At 36.6% G+C, this 22277-nt stretch overlaps 1 protein-coding gene across 1 annotated transcript in view; it reads right to left on the bottom strand.

Moving 5' to 3' along the window:
• kon (chondroitin sulfate proteoglycan 4-like protein) overlaps positions 1 to 22277 on the bottom strand; it is a 142051-nt gene that overhangs the window by 76965 nt on the left and 42809 nt on the right. The window contains exons 2-3 of the mRNA XM_069816209.1: positions 16891 to 17033; positions 467 to 772 (exon numbers count right to left, since the gene is read on the bottom strand). Coding sequence (XP_069672310.1) covers positions 467 to 772; positions 16891 to 17033 — 449 coding nt within the window. The remainder of the gene's footprint in view (positions 1 to 466; positions 773 to 16890; positions 17034 to 22277) is intronic.

Raw genomic sequence — 22277 nt, 5'->3', positions numbered from 1 at the left:
AGGCATTTCCCATATTTATTCTGCGTTTAATTTCCTCCCGAGTGTCATTTATATTTGTTACTGTTGCTCCAAGATATTTGAATTTTTCCACCTCTTTGAAGGATAAATCTCGAAATATTACATTACCATTTATATTTTGGCCATTGATGATTGTGTTGGATTTGCATTTCTCTGAATTTTTTTACTAAACAATTCCTGTCTTTCTAAATTATTCTGTAGTGCTTTTATTCTGGATCTTTATGGTCATCCTCATTGAGGGCAGATTATTTTCTTTAAATATTTATATATTTCTCGCATTATTTGTGACGTATAAGATGATGTTCACATTATTTTGGGGCACAGGCAATCGAAAATAACGGGACTCCATGGTAGAACGTTTAGTATGGCGCAAGGTTACGGGCAACGCAACCTGGACAAACACAGATAAAATACACAAATCCAGATGAACCACCCCTTATTTCCTTACCTGGCGCCCGTGCGTGTGATGCCGTTGGGGAAGGCCATGAATGCGCCGTCCTCCACGAAGCTGATGTGACGGTCCGCCGTGGCGTCGAACTCAGGAGCGCAAGTCCACGTGATGCCGTGCACGTCCACCTGGCCCTGGCGCTCGCGGGCACGTGACAGCACGTTAACGCCGTTGTAACGGACGTCCGATAGACAGCCGCGTAACGTGTCCAGATGGCCCAGGAACAGTTCCGAGAAGTCGCCTTGGCCGCCCAGAAACAGCCCGTAGTGGATGTTGAGCTCGAAGAAGCGCCCAGGCAGTTGCTCCCTGCAAACAGAGTCGATTGTAGCATGTTTATAAGTAAACTAGTGGCTTGTGCAGCAAATGCTGCAAACTAAGTTCATTAGACGTTCAAATAAATATTTTTCAGATTTATTTTCAATGTAGAATACAAGACTTTTGAAAGTTGTTTCCATAATAATAAAATACTCCGTCTGAATGTTTTTTTATACCAAATATTTTTCTTGAACCTGTACACCTTCAGTTTTTTAGTTTGAACGCGAAAACGCAAGTAACAATGTCAGGACGATCAGTGGGTTTTTCATGTGGGAGTAAAGCAGTAGCTATTTCAGGTCATTGCGGATTGTAAGTGAAAGTTAAAAAAATGTCAGATTTGCCATGCTTCGAACAATAGCTGCTGCATGTTTCGTAAACTATCTTTAAATGTAGAGGATAAAATCATTTTATCCTGCTAAGAGATCTTGCTGAAATGATCGGGACTACAAAACCTTGTAGGTCTGTTATTTTATCAGTAAGTAATACCTTTTGGTCTTTCCTTAAGAGCTCTACAGCACACCGCCATTAAATATATGAAAAAGACCCAACCCCACTTGATTAATAACTATAAAAATATTTGATTTTTAATAACAATATTATTATTTTATACAACTTTGATAGAAAGTTACACAACGCAGAACTGCACGCATTGTATTCTTCACCTGACATAATTAGGGACATTAAATCCAGACGTTTGAGATGGGCAGGGCATGTAGCACGTATGGGCGAATCCAGAAATGCATATAGAGTGTTAGTTGGGAGACCGGAGGGAAAAAGACCTTTAGGGAGGCCGAGACGTAGATGGGAGGATAATATTACAATGGATTTGAGGGAGGTGGGATATGATGATAGAGACTGGATTGGTCTTGCACAGGATAGGGATCGATGGCGGGCTTATGTGAGGACGGCAATGAACCTTCGGGTTCCTTAAAAGCCATTTGTAAGTAAGTAAGTAACTTTGATAGTTTTCAGTAACATATACTATATATACTATATAGCCGCCACTCAGTAAATTATAGAAATCAAGATCTAATTTAAGATATTCTTTACAGCTACTTATATAACCCCAAAACGTTTCACTTTCATATCATCAATATATGTATGTATGTATGTATGTATGTATGTATGTATGTATTTATTCGCACTGCAGTGGGTATATACCCGGTGGCAGTGGTAACTAATTACACTCAATAATGACAATAATAAACTTATTAATTAAAAATACAATTAATAATAATAATACTAATAATTAATACTAACAATAATTAATAATAATAATAACAATAATAATAATATAGCATTAATACGTATAATTAATGAAAAATAGTCACATCATGGCATTAACTATAATAATATTTCATTTCTAATGGTAATATGTCATCAAACCACCTCAAGTTTTATATATTTTAATATCCAATACACAGCTGTACTCAGACAATTACACACCACAGAATTAGACCTATAAATTATTTTTAGTAAGTCTGGAAGTTTTTAATAACCAATTTAATTTGAGCTCTAAATATGTAACCATTCTTGCAGATCATGGGCTTCGTGTAATATTGTTTACTGTAGTGTGTGCTTTGTTTTATTCTGAAATGCAATTAGTGACGACAGATGGATTTTAGAAAATAGCAAAATTATGTTGAAAAATTGACATTTCACTGAAAACTACTATTTTTCTGAAAAACTTTGAGTTCCAAGCTAGAAAATGAGGGGTCATTTATTAAAATCCGTTCAGCCGTTTTCCCGTAATTTTCATTCCCAGTTCAAATTATATATATAGATACAGAAAGATGGGTCTTGGAGAGACAGTTTTAAAAGAGTGATGATGACGATAATAATAATAATAATAATAATAATAATAATAATATCATCACAATTATCATTTTCATTATCATTATTACCAGTACCATCATTACCATCTTCGTCACAGTCTTTCTCCTCATTCCTATCACTCTTTACAACTCCTCATTGTCGCAGTCGTCATAATCATTTTTGCGGTCATCATCTTCACTTTGTTCATTGCCATACATAAGTCTAGGTAATACCACTCTTGCTGTTCATTCGGTGATCATCCACGACCAGCTCAACTACGAGTGAATTTACCCCAAATAAATGAACAGCATGAGTGGTATCTGTTTAGGCTGTAATTCAAGAATATATTTAAGTTTGGTGTTTTGTAATAAGTTAAAGATATTCTTTAATTGAGCAACATAATTTACAGGACATTACCGTTATTAATGCGTACTGTGAGCAAGTGACAATCGTCAATTGAAGGGTTCAGAACCATAGTGGGCCAAGCGCCATTTACTAAAACCGTAGAAAACAAGGGTTAAAATGAAGTTATTACCGTAATTCAAAGGAAACATATAGCAAGTAATATAAAGTATACACATTAAAACTAAATGATATGTCAATCTTCATTAAACTATGGTATTCACTTAACTTTAAACTTTGCTTTCTCCGTTTTTAATAAATGGCGCTTGGACCACTATGGCTCTAAACCCTTCAATTGTTAATACTACGGGTATAAAATGAAAGTGATAAAGTTTGAGTTAGAGTCCTTCTAAAGCACTACTGCAAACAAGATTATAAAGCTGCTACCGAGGATCGAAGAATATGTGAAGTCGAGGGTGAAGGTGTCGTTAGTAAGCGTGTAGCACAACTATGATTTTTTATTTGGTTCATTTTACGATTCTTTATCAACTGCGATGGTTATCTAGCGTCTGAGTAAAAATTAAGTTGATATCGACGAAATGAGTCCAGTATCCAGCGCCGAAAGCTATCCAGCAATTACCTTCAGGGGTGAAGGAAAACCCTGGAAAAACCTCAACCACTAACTTGTCTCTACCACGATTTTAACCCGGTCCGCTCGTTTCGCTGCCAGACATGCTTTTACTCAACAGCGATGGATAAAATGATTATAACAGGCCAGAGTTAATGATGTAAAATTTTGTCAAAACATGACCTTAATATAAATAATAGTTATTTATGGTACTTGTGAGGTAAGTGAATCTTTATTGCGAGAGTGGAAAGATTTAAGCACGAGGCGTCAGCCGAGTGCTTAAATTACACGAGCGCAGTAAAGATCACGCTCACAAGTACCATACGTAATTTTATCCATGACCATAACGAAAAATTCTGTTTTATAAAAGAAAATATGTTGAAAATAAGTCCTCATGTAATCACGTCATGGCATGGATTATAGAATCGATACGTGTACTAGGTAGGTCATGATGCAGGAGGCCATGATTAGTGAAGAATGGTATTTTTTTATTTATCAAAGCTTCCTCAAATTAGAGGCTGCCATTAGACAAAGCATACAAAACAATACAAGAACAAATAGAAGATGAGAGCTGAAAAAGTAAGAAAAAAGGCAAACAAATACACAAACAAACAATGGCAGTTTACAGAAGAAAAACATTTCAAGTAAAGAATCAATGAAAGCTAAGAAGGATAAAGAAAAATGATAATGTGCGTCAATTTTTTCCATACACTGAATTAGAGTCCATAGAGGTGGTTCCATAAAAGTTTGACTGACTCTCTAACTATGAGGAGGGCCAGTTCATTCAGAAAAGATTTGTGTAGTCCTAGGGTCTTACAGAATTGAGAAGAGAAGTTGGGTATCGTTCCTCTTGCTCGAAACATCAATCCCGTAACACTGATATCGTGAAGTTGGTATTTATCTTTATAATACGGGTTGGTTGGAACGTAGGCGTTGGATAAATAACAAATTATAATTAATTATATAATTTTAATGTATATTTTTTCATTTTAAACGTGCATTTTCATTTTTTTGAAGTTTCAGGGATTATTTAGAAGTGTTCACGGAACTAATGTGATTAAAATAATTTCACATTTTATTTACTGTAAATTTAAGAGGAATATTAAAACTTAATTAATCATCGTGTCTGTTTAGCTCAGTTAACGAACGCGTGTTGTTTTAAAATCTTAAAATCCTACAAACCCAACTTCACAGGTTCAAGTCTCCTCGCATCCTAAAAGGTAAATTATTACAAATTAAAAAAAAATACATATTAGATATGGATGCAATGCACAAATTACGACGTAGTAGACAGAGAAAAGAGAAGGAGATTGAGTGTATGTATATTTAAGAAATGGTAATAAAGAAGTAGAGGTAGTGACATCTAGTATAATCACTTTATAATTCATATATGTTTATTTTAATTTTCTTTCTACAAAATTTATGTAAACATTTAATATTGTAAAATTAATGTAGGAGAGTATACTGAGTCCTTCTGGGCTATCTCCAATGGGAGACAGTTATCTTATCTTATATATTAACTTCTTCAGTAATAGTTGAATGGAAAAGTATACGTGTGTGCCCGGGTACTAGGAAAATACTAATGAACTGTGAGATAAAGTTCAAACTGTGAGGTAAAGTATTTATCTCCCTAGCGGAATAATGTATTGTTGAATAAAAGCCTACTTTACAAACGCAAAAGTATTTAGTAAATGCATGTTTTTCGTTATGGTCATGGATAAAAGATTATAAATAATAAAAACTTTTCCTTAAAATGTAATAAATACTAGTACATGTTTATAACATAATAAAAACGTACACACCAGGCTGGTCATATCAACAGACAACCTCAACTTTTGTGCTTTTGATGACATTTCTCAGTATGAATATTAATTAATCTAATGCACCGCTCTAGTTTTGAATACCTGACTCATCAACCACTATTCCACAGATTGTAGAAAACAAATCGAAATAGCGTACATCTACATTACGCGCTGTCGGCATGCTAGATTAATTTTGAACTCCATCGCGTAAATCGAGCCAATTACATTTGTACACAACTGTAGCTACATTTCGAAATATAATATTTTACTGCCCTCTGTGTATTTGTATTAAAGCATTATCCTATTGTGGCATAACGATATGGTGAGATATTGCAGGGTAATTGTTGTAATATGTAATTGGTTGCAACTTCTGACACGTGAATGTTGAAAATTTAAACTGAACAAAATTCGAAGTGGATTGTAAATAATAATAAAACATGATAAAGATATTGAGAGACAAGAAAAATGAACTAGAAATTAAAAAATGCCAAATAAATGTCCAAAAATAACGCATTAGTTATACATTTTTGTAATTCTATTATTGAAAGAAGCAGTGAAATGATGTGCAGAAAATATGAGTAAGTTTATGTCCTGATCAAATCTACAGCGACTCACAGGGTGTTAATTAGAGATGAACAAAACTAACTGCCGCTCTCGCTCGCTGTATTCGTTGCATTTGTCTTTCGAGTCTCGTCTCGTCATTCTCGTGTGCTTCGAATCTTGCTCATCATTTTCGAAATAGCATTTGGTTGGCGTGGAAAGATTTCGTAACTTTGAATAACATACATCATTGAAATAAATAACATTATAAATGCTTAAATGAGACAAAAAGACAAAACAGAACAGTATCTTAGTTATCAAAATGTTCTGGTTCTATGGTTAGGCCAATATAAATATAAAAAAATTCTCAAATAAATTTGCATTTATAAGAAACAAAACATAACTTTAATATGTTTTTATTTTAGATTGCACACTTGCTCTCAAACATATGAAAAGAAAATTCCTAGCCTTTTAATAAGGGCCTAGTAATTAAATAAAGACTGGGGAACGGATTATTATTGCCTACAATGTAAAGTTAAAAATGTTATGTTTTATTTAACGACGCTCGTAACTGCAGAGGTTATATCCGCGTCGCCGGATGTGCCGGAATTTTGTCCCGCAGGAGTTCATCGACCTGGCCCGGGATCGAACCCGCAACCTTGGGCATAGAAGGCCAGCGCTATACCAACTCGCCAACCAGGCCGACTACACTGTAAGGTAGATATGATGTTTCAAACAGCTACTTGATTGTTTATACATATATAACAATTGCCAGAGTAGATAAAAGTTCAGTCAAGTATGAACAACTGTGGCGATTCAAGGCTGCTCGACGTTCGGGACTTCGGGAGTGATCAATCTCGGCGTCTCGAAACAGTCACAAGCAGTCTTCACGTCAACGACGCGACGTATATGACATTGTCGTGCGGGTTTTCGGCTTTGCGGGCGCTGTTAGTCTTGTTTTCTCAATCGCTGTTCATCTCTAGTGTTAACTAATATCTTGGAAACCTTTGGAGAATGGATAAAATACCAAAAAAACAAGAAAAATTGTTCCTATAAATATACATAGTGGAAATAATGTAACTTGCAGATTTTAACAGCTTATTCCTTGGATAGAGTATAATAAAATTTCTAATACCGTATTAGTCCCAAATGAATAAATTCGCAGAAAAAAATCTCTGAATGTTACACTGCTTTACTCAATAAGTACTATCCGTACGATTCTGATTTTACTCTTATCCTTGGAGCAAATGACAAGGGATGATTTATCCCTTTACAGTTTTTAATAAATGGACTTTTTTAGCGAATTAAATGAAAATATTGACACGTATCGTTATTTTCTGTCATTAGAAGGTCTGAGAACCCTACTGGGGTGACTGAGGGATGGAAGTCTGTTGTTCATACCGGGTGCGTGTGTGCTACCGTAGGTGAACCGGCGACGCGCTGTTGCCAAACTATGCAGATTTTCTAATTAATCATACACTTAATTACAAAACGCATAATAGTTTTTTTTATTTATTTTAATATATTCTATTGCCCACTTCACTCTGCACAGTTATATCACTTTCAAGCTTTTAGTAAATTTCGCTTTCTTTTTCCATTAGACATTTTTTTATTTCACTTGATTTAGTTCTTATATCAATGACTCACGTTTATTAAATCAGTAGGCCTTGTAAATAAAAAAGAGAACCTAGGGGGAAGGAACTGGCTGACCTAACCCAATATCTCCTGGCTTAGTTGCTTCATGAGTGATGTCTTATTGGTGTCACATTTAGGGTTTAAACTCGACTTCGGAAAGTTGACTAAACAACATCAATATAATGAATTATGTAATTATTGGAATTAGTGTTATTCTTGCATGTTGCGTGTCTGACGTAATTCATTGATTGCCGATGCATCGAAGAAGATACGATAAAAATAGAACAAATGAACGTAGGAGGAAGAAAACTATCACTTATTCGTTTTGAGCAGCATTCTTTTAACTATCAGTGTAATTCGATTCTCATTGGTCAATGAGTTCGTTCATTGGTTGAAAAACGTTCGCGTGGTAATATCAAAGTAGTCTTCATCTTATCAAAAAGTATCTTTATTATTTTGTTCTTGAAGGAATAACTCTGATTAGTTGTGCAGGCGTTTCTGCATTTCTTTCACCACCGGAGTATTTGTTGCGAATGCTTTCCTCCTAAGCTCTTCTTCAGTGGTCCAAGCAGGTGATGGTCGCACGGGGATAAATCTTAGGTATTACATGGAGTATGTGGCGGCTCTTGTAGCTGAGTTCAATAAACATTTCTTGTATGACTTCTTCGCTGTGAGAAGAGATTTTATCGTGAAGAAGGATGCTATCTTTTTTTAAGAAAAATTTATTTATTTATTTCTATTAAAAAGATAAAGTAAGAAACTATTATATGCATAAAACAGAAATACAAATTAAGGAATTTACCCCGGTATGAGCAAACGCTCGTGGTCGGGAGTAAACTGATCTGTAGATAAGCAGAAAGAAGAAGACAAAATAAACAAATTAATATACGCAATAAAATAGCATAAATAAATTACAAAAAAGAGCCTATATGATAAAAAAACAATCACAATTTGTTAGACAATTTTACACATCTTCTAAATCGTACGGAATCTTTCAATTTGCCTTTCAAAATATTATTGCCTGTTGCATTTATTATTTGTTGATCTAAAAGAAAGGCAAGCAAGCAAAAGTAAGCAACCAAATAAATAAATGGCTAAATAAATAATTATTATTTTTCCCTTGAAAAGATGGAGAAATTCAAATAACTTGAAGCAATAATAACATAATATAATTGACACTCGAGGGGAAATTAAACGCAGAATAAATATGGGAAATGCCTGCTATTACTCACTTGAGAATCTTTTGTCATCTAGTCTGGTTTCAATAATACTGAAAGTTGGAATTTATAAAAACAGTTAAATTATCGGATGTTCTTTATGGTTGTGAAACTTGGACTCTCATTTTGAGTGAGAAACAAAGATTAAGGGTGTTCGAGGATAAGTTACTTAGGAAAATATTTGGGGCTAAGAGGGCTGGAGTTACAGGAGAATGGAGAAAGTTACATAGCGCAGAACTGCACAAATTGTATTCTTCACCTAACATAATTATCAACATTAAATTCAGACGTTTGAGATGGGTAGGGCATGTAGCACGTATGGATGAATGCAGAAATGCATGTAGAGTGTTAGTTGGGAGGCCGGAGGAAAAATAAACCTTTGGGGATGCTGAGACGTAGATGGGAGGGTGATATTAAAATGAATTTGAGAGAGGTGGGATATGATGATAGGGACTGGACTAAGGTGACGTTAACATGCATGTAGGCGTGAAATTTCGGTTTTTTTATTTATGATTCAGGTCACCCATACATTGGTAAAGTCCACACCTGTGGAGTAACGGTCAGCGCGTCTGGCTGCGAAACCAGGTGGCCCGGGTTCGAATCCCGGTCGGGGCAAGTTACCTGGTTGAGGTTTTTTCCGGGGTTTTCCCTCAACCCAATACGAGCAAATGCTGGGTAACTTTCGGTGCTGGACCCCGGACTCATTTCACCGGCATTATCACCATCATATCATTCAGACGCTAAATAACCTAGATGTTGATACAACGTCGTAAAATAACCCAATAAAATAAAAAAAAATACATTGGTAAATCATGTACAAGTTATTTTATTGTGATATCGTCATTATAATTATAGTTATAGCACAGTCTAGTATATACAGTCACGAAGCTCAATGCGTAGTAAATATGCATCCATAGATAGTGGCAAACCAGTAGGATCGCTACTATCGCCTCATTACAGACAATGCGAAATAGTACCGGCGCAGTCTATTGTTCCTAGTACCCTCAACAGCTAAAGCTTCGTGACTGTGTATACTAGACTGTGGTTATAGACCATTGCATTTGACATTCATAAGTGACTACCACATTCTTTATACTCAGTTTTCCGCTAATTTCATTTTTCTTTATAAAAGGTGCATTTTCTCATGAACTACTACTGCATGCAATTGCATGACATTTTTTGTGATTATTGTTATATGTATGTTTTAGATACTGAACTCAAGAACTGACCTCTATCTGCTAAAAACTTCATGTGAAAAAATTTAACAGTTGGAAATTAATAATATAAAATGTAAAAAAAATCAATATAAAATTAACCAAAGCACAAGTTGTAAATATTATAGGTTCAGATTACAAATAATTTACATACGATATAAATAGAAATTCTGGTGATATTACCTTCATCTGTTTTTTATATTAATGTATGGAACATGTTGCAGAATTACTTGCATTAGGCATAACAGATTCAAATTTATGCAGCGGTTGCTAACAAATGTGTATAATAAGCATGCAAAATTTCATTTAAATTGGAACCATCTACTCAGATTTTTTGTCAACGGAGACGAAAAAAAATATTGTGCTTGTTAGCGCCACCTTAATCTTGCTCAGGATAGGGACCGATGTCAAGCTTATGTGAGGGCAAAAATAAACCTCCGAATTCTCTAAAAGTAAATAATAATAATAATAATAATAATAATAATAATAATAATAATAATAATAATAATAATAATTATTATTATTATTATTATTATTATTATATCAACAGACTGGTTTGCTTTTGTATCCTTGATGGAATTTATCAATATGGCTATTAATTAACTAACTCCAGTTTTCAACACCTGAATAATTCACCATGGTACTGAAGACTGCAGAAAACAAATCGAAACAGTGTGCATTTGCATTGTGCGTTGTTAGCATGCTAGATTAATCTTCAACTCTATATGAGTAAATCGAGCCAATTATAATTGCACACAACTGTAGTTACGTTTTGAAATATAATATTTGTATTAAAGCATGATCGAATTGTGGTATAACGATGTGGCGGATTATTGTAGAGCGAATGTAGTGTTATATTTGCTTTGTCGAAACTTCCTACTGACAAACAAGTGTTAAAAATTTTAATTCAATACGATTTAAAAGTGGACTGTAAATATTAATAAAACTCGACGATATTAATGCTGAACAAAAAATGAAATTGAAGTTGAGAGGTTGTGAAACAACTCACTAATTATGATTATTTGGAATGCGACAGGCAGCGGGCAGTGCTGAAATCTTCGCGTTAACAAGCAACGCAAAATTTAATTTGTCGTACATTAATTTAAAGGAAATGGACATCACACAGCTAGTTATCAGAACAAACTGGATATGGAGAGGCCACGACGCAAGACTTAGGGACGACAGATGAATTTACAAGACTACTATGTGGGACCTCCGCGCAGACAAACGGCTTCAGGACAGACGTCGGCGCAGATGGGTGGACTTCAAGGAGCGGGCAGGCCAAAATGGTAGCAAGAGGAAGAAGTGAATGGAAACGCCTCGGGAGTCATCTGAGCAGTGTGTGTGAGAAGTAAAACTATACAAAGACAGTACCATGAACTAAAAATTCATCAGAAAATAAAGTTCAAAATACAATCAAGTGCAACTTCTAACACGGATTAGATCACCGCGCTAGAAAAGCTAGAACTTTCCCCCTAGCAGGAGCACAATAGGCTATATATATATATATATATATATATATATATATATATAAACAGTTACAACGGGGTTGTGAGATATCGTCCTGACCACACGTCACCAATTACTGACTTAACGATCTGCTGAGATATGTGAACGTGAGGGCAGGAGTCGGTTTGTCGATTTAGGCCCTCTATGGGCTGTCACGTCACGGCTGTCATCATGGGCAGAATTTAATGAGAAACACAATAAATGAAAGATGTGCCAAGTCGCTAATTCTTGCGCATCTTTAAACATGAGCGAATAGGCTACGAGTAAGTAACAATAAACTTAATTACACATTTCTGCAAACTTATTTTTGCAAAAAAAAAAAAGTTAAATGATATACAGAAGATTTGTCGCGCTCAAATCTACGACGATTTACAATACACAGTAAATTCAGTGATAGACGAATTAAATGCAGAGTAATTCATAAAGCATGACTCGCACTTTAGAAATCAGATGTAATCGTCATTTTGAGCAAAAACGTCACATGAGCATAGGTCCAGTTATCAAAGGCCTACGATGAAAAATCTTTTCTGAAAATTTTAGCTGTTCCTTACTTATTTTTATGTGCCAAAATAGAAGACGGTCCTTAAAATGCCACATCACGTAGGCTACAGTTTTTTTTACAAAATTAAATGAATTAATTAATCAGCGTGTTCATAGTAGCCTATGTGTATAAGATTCATCTGCAATACGCTCAAATTTGATCATGTAGCACTATCCCTCGAACTTCTATCATAGGTTAGCTTGAATGAACGAAGAATAATGCATTCACTGCTATTTAAACTTTTACGTACCTATGCTACCTGACTGCGCGTTTTCGGTTTCTCACAACAGTAGCCTACGTAATCAGAATCGAGCACTTCTTTCTATCCCTCACTACAGAACGTCATTAATCTCATCCTATACAATACCATTACCTCGTCTTTGGAATTCTCTACCTAGTGACATTAGGGATTGCCGAACGCTATCGAAATTCAATATTAAGTTAGAAACGAATTTTTTGTCTAATGGAAGTTATTATGAATAATTTACAAGATGTCTTGATTTCAGTCTTCGTCTAATCGTTTACAATTGTATTTCTTATTTGCATTATTAGTTGCCTTTTCTCGTTTAGTTATTTGGATTAATAATATTAATACAGATTTGGGGTTAAGAGGAATGAAGTTACAGGAGAATGGAGAAAGTTACACAACGCAGAACTGCACGCATTGTATTCTTCACCTTACATAATTAGGAACATTAAATCCAGACGTTTGAGATGAGCAGGGCATGTAGCACGTATGGGCGAATCTATAAATGCATAATTAGTTGGATACTTCTGACTGAGGTTCTGGCTGATATGTATATTTATTATCAGGCAGTACATCTCTCTTGACGGTATGTGTCAGAGGAAGAACAAATTGTTTGTATGCATCTGAAGTCTGATTAATGGAATATGTAGCTAATCGGCGATGTATGCATTGGAGGGGAAAAGGAACTGGCCTTCCTACCCCATTATCTCCTGGCTTAGTTGCCTCATGAGTGATGCCTTATTGGTGTTACTTAAGAGGTTCAAACCTGTCTTCGGACAGTTGACTAAACAAGACTTAGTTGGAAGACCTGAGGGAAAAAGACCTTTAGTGAGGTCGAGACGTATATGTGAGGATAATATTAAGATGAGCCACCGACGTAGCTCGGTCGGCTAAGGCGCTTGCCTGCCGATCCGGAGTTGCGTTCGGGCGCGGGTTCGATTCCCGCTTGGGCTGATTACCTGGTTGGGTTTTCCCGAGGTTTTCTCCAATTATAAGGCTAATGTCAGGTAATCTACGGCGAATCCTCGGCCTCATCTCACCAAATATCATCTCGCTATCACCAATCCCATCGACGCTAAATAACCTCGTAGTTGATACAGCGTCGTTAAATAACCAAGTAAAATAAAAAAAAATATTAAAATGGATTTGAGGGAGATGGGATATGATGGTAGGAACTGGGTTAATCTTGCTAGGATGGGGACCGATGGCGGGCTTATGTGAGAGCGGCAATAAACTTCCTTGTTCTTTGATAGCCATTTGTAAGTAAGTAACTGCTTATATTTATTTCCTTAGGATTCTAAGAGCTGTATCTCTTTAAATATTGGTCATCGGACCTATGTTCAAAATGATCTATAGAACTCATTTCTAAGTCGTGGATCATACTTCATGTCACCCTGTATGAAACAAATAGCCGTTAATGTTAGGAAAAACATAATGTATTATTCTCACCGTATTTGCCTCAAATGGATACAAGGTCGTTCAGAGAGCACAGGAAATTAAAGACCTGAACAACTCGCCAAGTCTACTGCTTCTTTAAACAAGACCTACATTCAGTCCGCGACTTCTACGTAAAACCAGGAGCGCGAAAGGAAATGACAACACGGAACAGTACGCCGACAAACAACACGTCACAAAGGAACTGATTTTTCCAACAGTGTGGGGTTATTTAAAGTGCAAGTTCTTTGAACCAGACTTCATGATAGTACAGTTTACGAGGAGTCGTAAGTTCAAAAGCCACCTCAGGAGGATTAGAGTAAACTCATCAAGGGGTACTCACGGAAATTGTAAAAAAGCACCGTAGACACTGAAACAATTACTATTCTATTTTCAAGTACACGCCGGAAAGTAGTAGTAGCAGTAGTAGTAGTAGCAGTAGTAGTAGTAGCAGTAGTAGTAGCAGTAGTAGTAGTAGCAGCAGTAGTAGTAGTAGTAGAAGCAGCAGCAGTAGTAGTAGTAGTAGTAGTAGTAGTAGCAGTAGTAGTAGCAGTAGTAGTAGTAGCAGCAGTAGTAGTAGCAGCAGTAGTAGTAGCAGCAGTAGTAGTAGTAGTAGTAGTAGTAGTAGCAGTAGTAGTAGCAGCAGTAGTTTTTTTATATTTTTTTAGTTGGTTATTTAACGACGCTGAATCAACTACTAGGTTATTTAGCGTCGATGAGATTGTTGATACGAGATGATATTTGGCGAGATGAGGCCGAGGATTCGCCATAGATTATCTTGCAAGCAGCAGTAGTAGTAGTAGTAGTAGTAGTAGTAGTAGCAGCAGTAGTAGTAGTAGTAGTAGTAGTAGTAGTAGTAGCAGTAGTAGTAGTAGTAGTAGTAGTAGTCAGTGCTGTTATGGTAATTTTTCTCTTAACCATACGCCCCACCCCTTGTTTTCTCCCTTGAAATATATTTTACTCTCCTCTCTCCATCTCTCCGACTGTCATTTAATGATTTTTTAACATTAAAGAAGAAGTAAAGAAATTGTTTTGCTTTACATTTTAATTGTTCTGTACAACAAGCTTGACTTAAAGAATACACCATGTAGCCCCACCGTAGATGCATATTTGTCTCGATGAATCTTGGAGTGTGTATTTGCAGCACTTCTTGTTTTTCAACTATTATTTTATATAGTTCTGGATTCCAGTGCTGCAGAGGTGGTCAATTTTTGTTTATGAACATCAAACAAAATACATTAGGGACAGCAAGAGATGATCTAAGATCTGTACAGATCTCCACGTACAAATCTTAGACACCCATATGCCGTATGGCCCCATACAGACAAAATTTTCTTTTCCCCATACGATTAATAAAAACAAAATGTAGGTTCCCATACTATGTATGACTCCATATGGCCTCCATGACAGCACTGGTGGTGGTGGTAGTAGTAGTAGTAGTAGTAGTAGTAGTAGTAGTAGTAGTAGTGATGATAGTATTACCGATGGTATTTGTGTGAAAGTGGGACATTTTCAGTGAACTGTTTTTAAAGTGCGATGAAAATTATTTAACAAAAGTTGTTCGCATTGACTTGATATATTATCTTTGTGGATTAATGTAGTAGGTTCCCTTCCATTCTGTACATTTCTGACAACTTTCCCTCTTTTCCATTTTTCATTATCTACACTAGTAACGAAGTTTGTCTGTCGCCGGACTTTTGACTATTATAAACACTCTTTATCGTTAGTGAAATGCTACATTATTGTACCAGTGCCGTAAAATATTACCATGTCAACTAAAACATCATGACTTCTATTATGACGGCACAAATTGTCATAATAATATGTTATGAAGTAAGTTTATGATGTTATACTTCAGCCATGGCGGAAATGTGACTAGCGAGCACATTGTGGCTCGCAATGATAGCTATGCATTTCTCTTGCTTCCTATCTCCTCCAATCCCCACCCTCTCAATCACTGGAATCAAACTCCGTTCCATTTCCATTTGTCTCTGACCTGCGAGTGGCGTATCGTTGCAAATGTCTCTCTCGAAACCATGTAGCTACCTCTACCAAAACGAAAGTTTCAAGTAGGCTGGAAGGAAGCTTTTTTTACTGCCAATATGATGAGAGTATTAAATGTATGATTTGTTCACAAGTATTACGAGGAAAATCGTTGCATAACATAAAACGGCATTATACTACAGGTCACTCATGAAACATTAAAAGGTTGTGTTATTATTATTATTATTATTATTACAGTAGTAGAAAAGTTTTCCGGGCTATGAGGCCGTGGTCTATTGGTTGTGAGACCAAACGTTTCGTTCACTGCTGCGGTGAACATCTTCAGTGGTGTCTATTGCTGGTGCGGCTGGTTCTACTGCGTGTGCCGATTACAGTCTGCGCTGGCTGCATCGTGAAGATGTTCACCGCAGCAGTGAACGAAACGTTTGGTCTCACAACCAACAGACCACGGCCTCATAGCCCGGAAAACTTTTCTACTATTGACGCCGGCCGTGAAAGCCTACACTCCAATATTATTATTACCTCTGTACGTCGATTCTTTTTCAGGAGATTACGAATAATGCGGTTAGATCTTCAATTTTAAACTCATAGATTTACAATGTGATGTTAAATGAAAGCTAGATGTAAGGACTTCACAAATGATGAACTTTTGAAATCTTTGCTAAAAAATAAATATCCGAAGCTTCGTTCTTTCGCTTGCTCTATTGAAGTATGTTCGCTACAACTTACGTTTGTGAAAAATAATTTTCAACAATGAAAATAATGAAAACCAAATTTAGATCACTACTGACAGACAAATACCTTCGTGATCAACTACGACTGGCAGTAAGTGACATAATTCCTGATTTTGAAACTCTGTCGCAGAGACATTCTGAAGACAGTTACTTTTACGTTGTGATAATGTGTCCTATGTTTTCTTATTCATTTCTTTCTTCGTTACACGTTATGAACATTAGTTTGTAACCTTATACTGTATAAAATTATATTTAAATGCTTGATGTAAGGAAAACGAAAATGCGTTAATAAGTCGGACAGTTGCTTCACTTCCCCTTCAGGTGTCCGCCTCCCTCCATAGGTGCTATGCACGTTGCAGGTTACACAGTGACTCGACGTACGACTGTTATACTTTATGGTATAAGTCAATGTTTAGGGAACTAGCGAAGATCGTTAGTGACACTTACTTGACGACGTGTATGACGTCCACCTGCAGAGTAAAGGCGGCATCGCGCCTGGAGATGGACACCTCGTGCCAGCTGAGGTCATCCAGGCGCAGTCCTTTGGGAGAGGAGATCTCTGTTTCTCCCGCACCCACGTTGATATGGACCTACAAGAAAATAAAGTCTGTCATATGGAGCGAAGTAAAATGAAGTAAGGCAATATCGTTTATAAACTCTTTTAAGTAGTATAAAAATTAATTACTGCGAAACTGCAATATATATAAATTACGAGATTATCAAGAAAATACACGTTTCCAACAAACTGATAACTCTCTCAACTTACAACCTTGACAACTGGAGTATTAATTAAGAAAAGAATATTAATAAATGTGTGACCGAGTGAAGTTTGTCCCTGTATTCAATATCAAAGAGGTGAGTGGTTATCGTTATTGTAATTATTGTTGTTATTATTATTAATTTTTATTTTTTACTCAAGTGGCCCAACTATCACTTTCGGCGAGAATACATACTATTCTTCATTCCTCCCTGCCCCGAGTACATGAATTTGTCCAGTGTCTTTTTTATTGTCACAGTTGCTACGTTATTTCTTAAATAATCTTAAGTTTAAGAAAATTATGTTAAATAAGGTAATACCTAACATACCTCAACATAAATTTCTGAAATTAAATCTTACGATGGAAGAACAGTTGGAAGAAGAGCAGTTTAACTTCGGGAAGGGAAAAGGTACGAGAGATGCAATTAGATTTCTACGAACAATCGGCGAAAGAGTCCTAGAGAAGAACAAAGAAGTGTATGTAGTGTGTGGATCTAGAAAAGGCTTTTGACAGAGTAGATTGAAATAAACTGATGGGGATTCTAAAGAAAACAGGTGTGGAATGGAAAGAGAGAAGGCTGTTCAGTAATCTTTATGTGAAACGAGTCAAAGACAGAATAGGAAAAGAAATGCCAGAAGGAAGTGAAATTGGGAGAGGAGTACATCAAGGATGCCCTTTATCACCTGCACTGTTCAACATCTACTTGGAGAATTTAGTAAAGAACTGTATTCAGAACATGGGAGGAGTGATAGTAGGAGGAAGAAGGATAAAGTACATAAGATTTTCTGATGATATGGCGTTATTAGCAGAAGAGGAGATGATTTAAGAGATATGCTACTGGAGCTAAATAACAGCTGTGAGCAGTATGGCATGAAGATAAATGCAAATAAGACGAAGAGCATTGTCATAGGAAGAAAAATACAGAAGATAAACTTGAGAATTCTAAATGAGGTAACAGAGCAAGTGGACAGCTTCAAATACTTGGAATGTACTATAAGCAGCAACATGAGCTGCTGCCAAGACGTCGAAAGGAGGATAGCAATGGCCGAAGAAGCATTTAATAGAAAAGGAGCACCTTCTGCGGATCTCTGGAAAAAGAACTAAGGAAGAAACTAATGAAGTGCTTTGTATGGAGTGTGGCATTGTATGGGGCAGAAACATGAACATTACGACGAAGTGAAGAGAAACATTTGAAATGTGGATATGGAGAAGAATGGAACATGTGAAGTGGACAGACAGAATAAGGAATGAAGCTGTCTTGGAAAGAGTCGGTGAAGAAGGAATTATGCTGAAACTGCTCAGGAAGAGGAAAAGGAATTATTTGTTGGGTCAGTTGTTTAGAAAACACGGCCTACTGAAGGATGCACTGGAAGGAATTGTGAACTGGAGAAGAGTTCGGGACAGAAGAAGGTATCAGATGATAGACGACATTAAAATATATGGATTATATAACAATGTACTCGTATTGCTAAATTTCGTACATAAAAACCGAAACATATTTAATTTATATTCACATAAACATAAAACCAAAAGATCAGACGACATGGGCTTCACAGTTCCTAAATGTAGCATATAATCACAATAGCAACTTCGGTCCAAGGCTTTATAACATGATAATAGATAAATTCCCAAACATACAATTTGCTAATGCTCCTTATTAAAAAATCTATTAAAATTGCTGTTAACAGAGAAAATTTAGAGTTCAATTATTGTGATATGTTTTTTCTTCTTTTTTCTTTTATTACTTTTTACTCTGTTATTCAATAAAATGTCTTAACATTAACTTATGTGGAATGCCCCCTAAGCACGAGTATGTAACTTACTCTTTCTGGGGGTGAGTTCTTATATAAAAAAATCAATATGTATCTTTGTTCTGGCAATAACGTATTATTATTATTATTATTATTATTATTATTATTATTATTATTATCATTATTATATGGGGAGACAAAGAGGAAGGCAGAAAATAGGAAAGATTGGAGAAAGCTAGATTTGCAGTGAAAGACCTGCCCCTGGGCGGAACACTGAATGAAAATGAATTCTTACCAGTGACGGTTCTTCGGGGGAGGGAAGGGAGGAACGTCCTCCTCACATTTTTCTTCTTTTGAAAGTAAATACCAAATAAAATATGTGCCTTGAAATTCGAGGAAGATTCGATCATTTTTAAGTTCACAGCTATAAGAAAAACTCGGTTGATCGAGTTTCAAACGACGCGCGCTCATGTGCTGTAGAAAACTGTGAGAAAGATGCGAGATTGTTTGTGTGGAGGAAAGGCACTCCATTCCTCCTCTACTGCAGTTAACACACATAGACAACAGTGCACTAGCGGCCAGAGAAAGAAGCAGAGTTTTAAAGCGAGTAAATGAACGGAGAGGGAGGAAATCCTCCTCTGAATCAGCGCATGGGCGGGAAATAGAAACCGACTGGTGGTGCAGCAAGCTCGCTACCGCTGCCATCTAACGATGTTGCATTCAACCAGACTATAACACATCTAGGAGGAGACACAACAAAAACAGTTTTAACGCAAAGCTATGAAAGACACCATATAAACTTTTTTAAAATTATAAATCAAAAATATTATTCATTGCACTTTATATAGGTTACTATTCATGGTTTGAAACTTTCGTGGATATTTGAAAGTTAAAGTCGTGTTTATGTAAAACAAAGAGGAAGTAGTTCTACGTAGTTGGCCCTTGAAATTCACTTCTATTCATTGTTTACTAGACAGGGCAACAGCCAAGTTGTCAGTTTTGTACAAATATATTTGAAACTGAAAGTAGGTACTCCAAACTACATCATTTTTAACATAAAAAATTAATCGGCCACCGGGAGCTTTGAACAATAATGGTAGTATGACTTTATAAGAACTGACATTCTTCAAAGGCATGTGATACTGAACTTGTAAAATGTACATGTGGCAACACAGACCACGTGGGTGGGTGCGGTGTTCTCGCTTTCCTCAGATCATTTCCCATTCCCATTGGCGTAAAACGGTTCCGGTTATGAGTTATACTTGGGAAGGTCTATGTTGGCAGAGCTACCTGATGTCTTGGGAAGGGTCAGGGAGGGTGAGTTGAACTAATCCTGGGACACAGACACTTGTATAACAGCATTTCCTCGTTCTTTCCTCCCTCTCCCTCCCCAAACCATTCCATCTGGAGACGTTGTCAGTGGTGGATGTTATTACAACTGTGTGTTAACAACATTTTTTCAGTGTAGTTTGAGAAGGTGCCTATAATCATTTTATAATTAAAATGTTACAAGTATTGTACTTTATATTAGGCCCACTTGTCCTAGTGTTTGTGATTCTTGGTGTAGGAACAAGAGGAAAGCCACTGCAGTCTGACGCCAGGGAAATAGTGTGCAATGTACATAAGTTTTTCGTAGAGGAGTACGATGCCTTGAAAGTCGGAAATCCACAATAAGCGTAGTCGAAGTAGCAAAGCGAACTGCTGCTGCGTGTGGAGTATCTGAACGCACTGTTTACCGTATCCTAAATGAAAAGAGAGAAGCAGATGAATCAGGAAGAAAAGTGTCAACTCCGGGCAAAAAGCGGTCGCAAAGAACTCCCACGAAAACCAATATAGACACATTCACTGCTGCCGCCATCAAGAGGCAGATTTACTCTCTGTATAAGGCTGATTTCATTCCGAGTGTGGAAGATATTCGTGATGCTCTCGATAAGTCTGGCTTATTTTCTGGCAGTAAATGGTCGGTGCGGGAATTATTAAAAAAACTTAATTTCCGTTACGCTAAGAATAACTTCGGACGGAAGCTTCTGCTAGAGAAACCCGACATAATTTCTAAGCGATTCCATTTCTTAAGGAGGATGCGCGACTTAAGAATAACCCGCCGCCCTATCGTTTACCTAGACGAAACATGGATAAACATTAATCACACGAAGAGCAAAATTTGGATTTGTGACGATGGTGACATTCCTCTGAACGTGCTCTTAGGAAAAGGAGGACGATTTATTATTGTGCATGCTGGATATTCCTCTGGATTTATACCAGGAGCCTATCACAGTTTTAAGTCAAAATCTACCAACGATCCCCATGAGGAAATGTACGCCGTTAATTTCAAACATTGGTTCGAAAACAAACTCCTTCCGAACATTCCACAAAACAGCATCATAGTAATGGACAACGCCTCTTACCATTCTGTACAGTTAAATAAAGCTCCCACTTCTGCATCTTCTAAATCAGACATGCAGTCTTGGTTACGTCAGAACAACATAGAGTACGACTCAAAGGCGACAAAAATCGTACTGTACGACATAATAAAATTGAAAAAGGAAAAAATGGTAAGGTACTAACTGGATACATTGGCTCAAAGTGAACCACACCGGCATACCGTAGTACGACTGCCACCATACCACTGCAATTTTAGTGCCATTGAGTTCATCTGGGCTCAAGTGAAAAATGATGTTGCTAAACATAATGTATCTTTCAAATCCAGTGATGTTATAAAATTATTTGAAGAAGCGTTGTCCAAGGTTACGCCAGAGAATTGGAAAAATGTGTGTGAACATGTTAAAAAGGAAGAGGATTTTTATTGGGAAAGGGATGGAATGATAGACAAGGCGGTGGATCGTTTCGTAATAAGTTTGGACTCTGATAATGACGACGATGACGGTGACAACAACATGGAAGTAGAAGTAGAAGAATCCGCCACTGCACATACAAACAGTTTCATAGAAGGTGTCTGTCTCTTGCCACCATCCCCCCCGCAGCCACTGAGTGAGTGAGAGGTAATAAATGTATCTTTCTCTGTCTAAATTTCTCTGCCAACTAAAGAATTCTATACTATAGTAGCTAGTCTCTTCCAACACGTGTGATGCTGTAGTGTGCTCGAAAAATGCTACGAGGTTGTGAATTTCATTGTAATTGTTAATTTGCACAATTATTCAGCAATGAATGGAAATGAAAACATAATATATTTTGGGCAATTTAGGAAATTCAATTTACAAGAACAGATTATTGCTATACAGAAGGGAAGGCCAACCCCAACACTACCTGATCTTACATGTATGCATGTAGGCTAATTTGAAGCATTTTTCATTCAAGAAGGTGTCAT

Source organism: Periplaneta americana, chromosome 17, assembly GCF_040183065.1.
Source record: "Periplaneta americana isolate PAMFEO1 chromosome 17, P.americana_PAMFEO1_priV1, whole genome shotgun sequence".
In the NCBI taxonomy this organism is placed as follows: Eukaryota; Metazoa; Arthropoda; class Insecta; order Blattodea; family Blattidae; genus Periplaneta; species Periplaneta americana.
Note: the sequence above shows the minus strand (reverse complement) of the source record. Positions and strands in the feature narration are given on the sequence as shown.